The sequence below is a fragment of the Brassica napus genome (assembly GCF_020379485.1).
Source record: "Brassica napus cultivar Da-Ae chromosome C3 unlocalized genomic scaffold, Da-Ae chrC03_Random_37, whole genome shotgun sequence".
Lineage (NCBI taxonomy): Eukaryota > Viridiplantae > Streptophyta > Magnoliopsida > Brassicales > Brassicaceae > Brassica > Brassica napus.
In genome coordinates, this window is record NW_026014207.1 from 15,935 (window position 1) to 19,214 (window position 3,280).

The window sequence follows — 3,280 nt, forward strand, 5'->3', positions numbered from 1 at the left end:
AAAGAAAACATAAATATATGCATATTAAAAAAAATCAATCAAACATATATATATATATATTTAATTTATCAATACTATATATTTTTAATTTTTATTATATAAGCTCACGTCTTATCCTAGTTAACTAGTATTTAATATTCTGAATGGTCAAATAGTTCTTTTAACGTGTACAATTTGTATATTTTCATAAGTAAACCTTTTAAAGAAAACGTGAAGGTTTGAGAGTGGCCGTAAGAAGTAAGATTAGTCACACCACACACCAAAGAGTGAAACAGTCACAAACCTATAATTGTTATTCCATATGCACGAGGCTGGGTACAACAACAGGTAGCAACTTTCATTACCGTGATTACTCCTACTTACAAATCTATTTTTTACTCACTCGTCACTACTTTTTATGCTTACGCAATCTCTTCTTGATCCACAGTGACGAGAAACAAAAGATAAAAAAAGGTTTCTTGACATAACTACAAGTGAAGAGGATTGGAAAAGGGCAGAGAACCAAGGGCAAAACAATCAGTCCTTGCAATCTGTTACACCTTCTGTAGATATTTGAAATCGAGCTTCTGCTTCAGGCAAGCATGGCGAGCTTATCACTTTGCAGATTCTCTCCTCTGCTCTTCCTTTCCTCAATGCCAGCCTGTATTATTGATACATACATCATAAACAATACACACACTTTGCCAATGAAACCTTAGAAAAGAAAACAAGGCTTATAATTTGCAAACATTACAGACCTTGTTGTGGTGGCATGAGCCATGATATTCCCACCAATCGGCTTAAACTGTGGACCAGCAAAAAGAGCAGAACCATCTACTTGCGCAACTACTTGGTTCGTTATAACAACAGCCACACCAAACTAGAGAGCCATTAAAAACATTCAAGAGAAAGTTTCAGGATGGTGTGTCTCAGAGGAATTTAAACAGTTAATAATACTAATGAATGGTCACCTCATCTGCTAATTTCTGAAGACTTCTCAAGAACTTTGCAAGATGCATTTGTCGAGCCGAAAGCTCTCCCCTTCCAGAGAAATCTGTCCTGTAGAGAGCGGTAGCACTATCCACAATCATGAGAGCAAACCTGCGACATCATAACTTTCACAATTAGCACTCTCATCATGAACAATAATGGATCTGAACACCAAAAGGAAACTCTAACTCAACGCACCTTGTTTCAACCATCATAGATGCTGCTTCAAGCAGAAGCCTTGACTGATGGTCAGTATTATACGCCCTCGCATAAGCAACGTTTTCAAGAACATCAGCTCCATTAAGTCCAAACCTGCATCATTTTAAATTGATTTCTTTCGGAATATTCTGCCTCAAGAACCCTCGTCGTGCTCTCACATGTGGTACAAAGATAGCATACCTGTCAGCTATCTGTAATAGTCTTTGCGGCCTGAATGTTCCCTCGGCATCAATGTACATCGCCTTTCCCTCTCCACCTCCTTGATCCATGGGAAGCTAAACATTAAAGCACGAACCTCAATGTGAATACATTTCTCAATTTAAAGTTCACTGGTTCCTACAAGATAAGTAAGAATAGCTGAGTGGTTCAGCAAAATGGTACTTACTTGGCAAGTTACACACAGTGTATGGCACAACTGAGTCTTCCCAGAGCGGAACTCACCATACAACTCAGTGATGGATCCGGTTTCAATTCCTCCTATTGACAGTAAAGACAAAGTAAGATCATAACAGCAAAATGACCTTTCAATACGCACCAAAAACCATAACCATATTAACCAACCTTCAAGTACTTTGTCGAGCTCCCGGGATCCAGATGTAATCTGAATGATCTCCTGTCTCTGGGCATGGAGCTGGCTAGCACTAGTGAAACCCAGAGGAACCAGCTTCGAAGCTGTCACAGAGGTAAAACACACACAAATAAGAAAATGCATAAACTCCAAAAAGGATCAAAGTGAATTTGTATTCATATGACAACATGCCTGCTTCAACGATTTTGTCAACTTTAGCATCACTGATTCCTTTAATCTGCAAGAGATCTTTCCTCGGAGTATATGCAACACCTTCAACAGTGCAGAGACCAGCGTCCCTAAGCTTCTTCACATCAACAGAAGCTATACCTGCCGCCTGAAGAAATAAGAATCAAAGAGAGCATGAAAAACATTGATTCATAAATAACTCAGAAGACCCACATAGTTTATACTTCAAAGATGTTAGCTTTATCTGAATCAAACAAAAACCCTAAAACTATTTCACTCTACAGTCCGTAGCGAAACGCAATTCTCCTTCGGATTCACACCTAATCATCATCTCTAGAACGAACAAAGGGTAGAAAAAAGCAAGGTTCTTTGGTGATTTTAAGCCAAACCCATTTCGAGTAGCACTAGATCTGTGGGAGATTATGCTCCGAGAAGGTGAATTTCTGGAGAAATCGTACCTGAAGCTGTTCGACGGGGAAAGGGCCGTGCTGGGTCTCTTCATCGTCTTGTTGCTGAACAGTGTTTTGGTTTCTACGCTGCTCCATTGTCGTCATCGCTCTCGATCAGAACGGATTCGTAGCACCGGAGAAAGCGAGAGGGAGCAAAAGGAGATTTTTCTGAGTGGAGGGAAATGGCGAAATTGTGAAAATGAATTGAAAGAAGCGCCACAGCCACTTAATACTGTTATGCAAAGGCTTCTCCAACAAGTCTTGGGACTAGCTTTCCTTATTGGACCTCATTCGCCTTAGCTTTTAAAGCCCATAGTTACTTTTATAGAGAACCATAAAATGTTACATTTCCAAATTTTCGTAGTCCTTACTTTTTTTTTTAACGACATATTCGATCAAATAGCTTAGAAATATGTCATCAAACGTTTGTGAATGACTTATGTAAAATTTTCAGTTTTTCTTTGTTAATAATCCTTAATGACATATGCATGATTTACAATTTTTCGCCAAATTTCTTTAAAAGAAAAAAAGCCAAAGACTTTCAAGAGATTTAGAAGATTTCTTCTATTTTTGAAATAGAATTTTTCATGTCTAACTTTTTTCTATTTTAATAAAGTTAACCATATATATATATATATATATAAGCTAGTTCTCTCTTGAACTTAAAAGAAGAAAAAGAAAGTTAGAAAGAACAAAATTTTGGTTTTTTTGAAGAAACAATATGGATGCTAAGATTGGTTACATCATAACTTGCGCTATTGTGTTCGGTTTGATCTTCTTGGTTGTTCTCTGGCATTTGGGATGGATTTGGTGTGGCGGCAACCGCCAACAAGATTTTTTGCAAACTATTGTGGTGGTTTATAAGTATTTTTGTTTAACTTGTTTA

General features: G+C 37.6%; 1 protein-coding gene across 1 annotated transcript; it reads right to left on the minus strand.

Annotated features, from left to right (window-relative positions):
- Positions 1–265: 265 nt before the first annotated feature.
- Positions 266–2,607, minus strand: LOC106434943 (DNA repair protein RAD51 homolog 1). The gene is made up of 9 exons (XM_013875801.3): positions 2,404–2,607; positions 1,949–2,093; positions 1,750–1,860; positions 1,574–1,665; positions 1,369–1,463; positions 1,168–1,281; positions 951–1,080; positions 738–859; positions 266–640 (listed from the first exon to the last, which is right to left on the minus strand). Exons 1-9 carry the CDS (start codon positions 2,497–2,499, stop codon positions 517–519), a joined length of 1,029 nt encoding a protein of 342 aa, XP_013731255.1. The 5' UTR covers positions 2,500–2,607; the 3' UTR covers positions 266–516.
- Between the last annotated feature and the right edge of the window lie 673 nt (positions 2,608–3,280).

What these genes read in the sequence shown, in the direction of transcription:
- LOC106434943 (XM_013875801.3), bottom strand. Translation starts at nt 2,499, where the DNA reads ATGACGACAATGGAGCAGCGTAGAAACCAAAACACTGTTCAGCAACAA. An exon ending in TCCCCGTCGAACAGCTTCAG is followed by an intron (nt 2,094 to 2,403) that starts GTACGATTTCTC and finishes TTATTTCTTCAG; the next exon opens with GCGGCAGGTATAGCTTCTGT. An exon ending in CACTGTGTGTAACTTGCCAA is followed by an intron (nt 1,464 to 1,573) that starts GTAAGTACCATT and finishes TTTAATGTTTAG; the next exon opens with CTTCCCATGGATCAAGGAGG.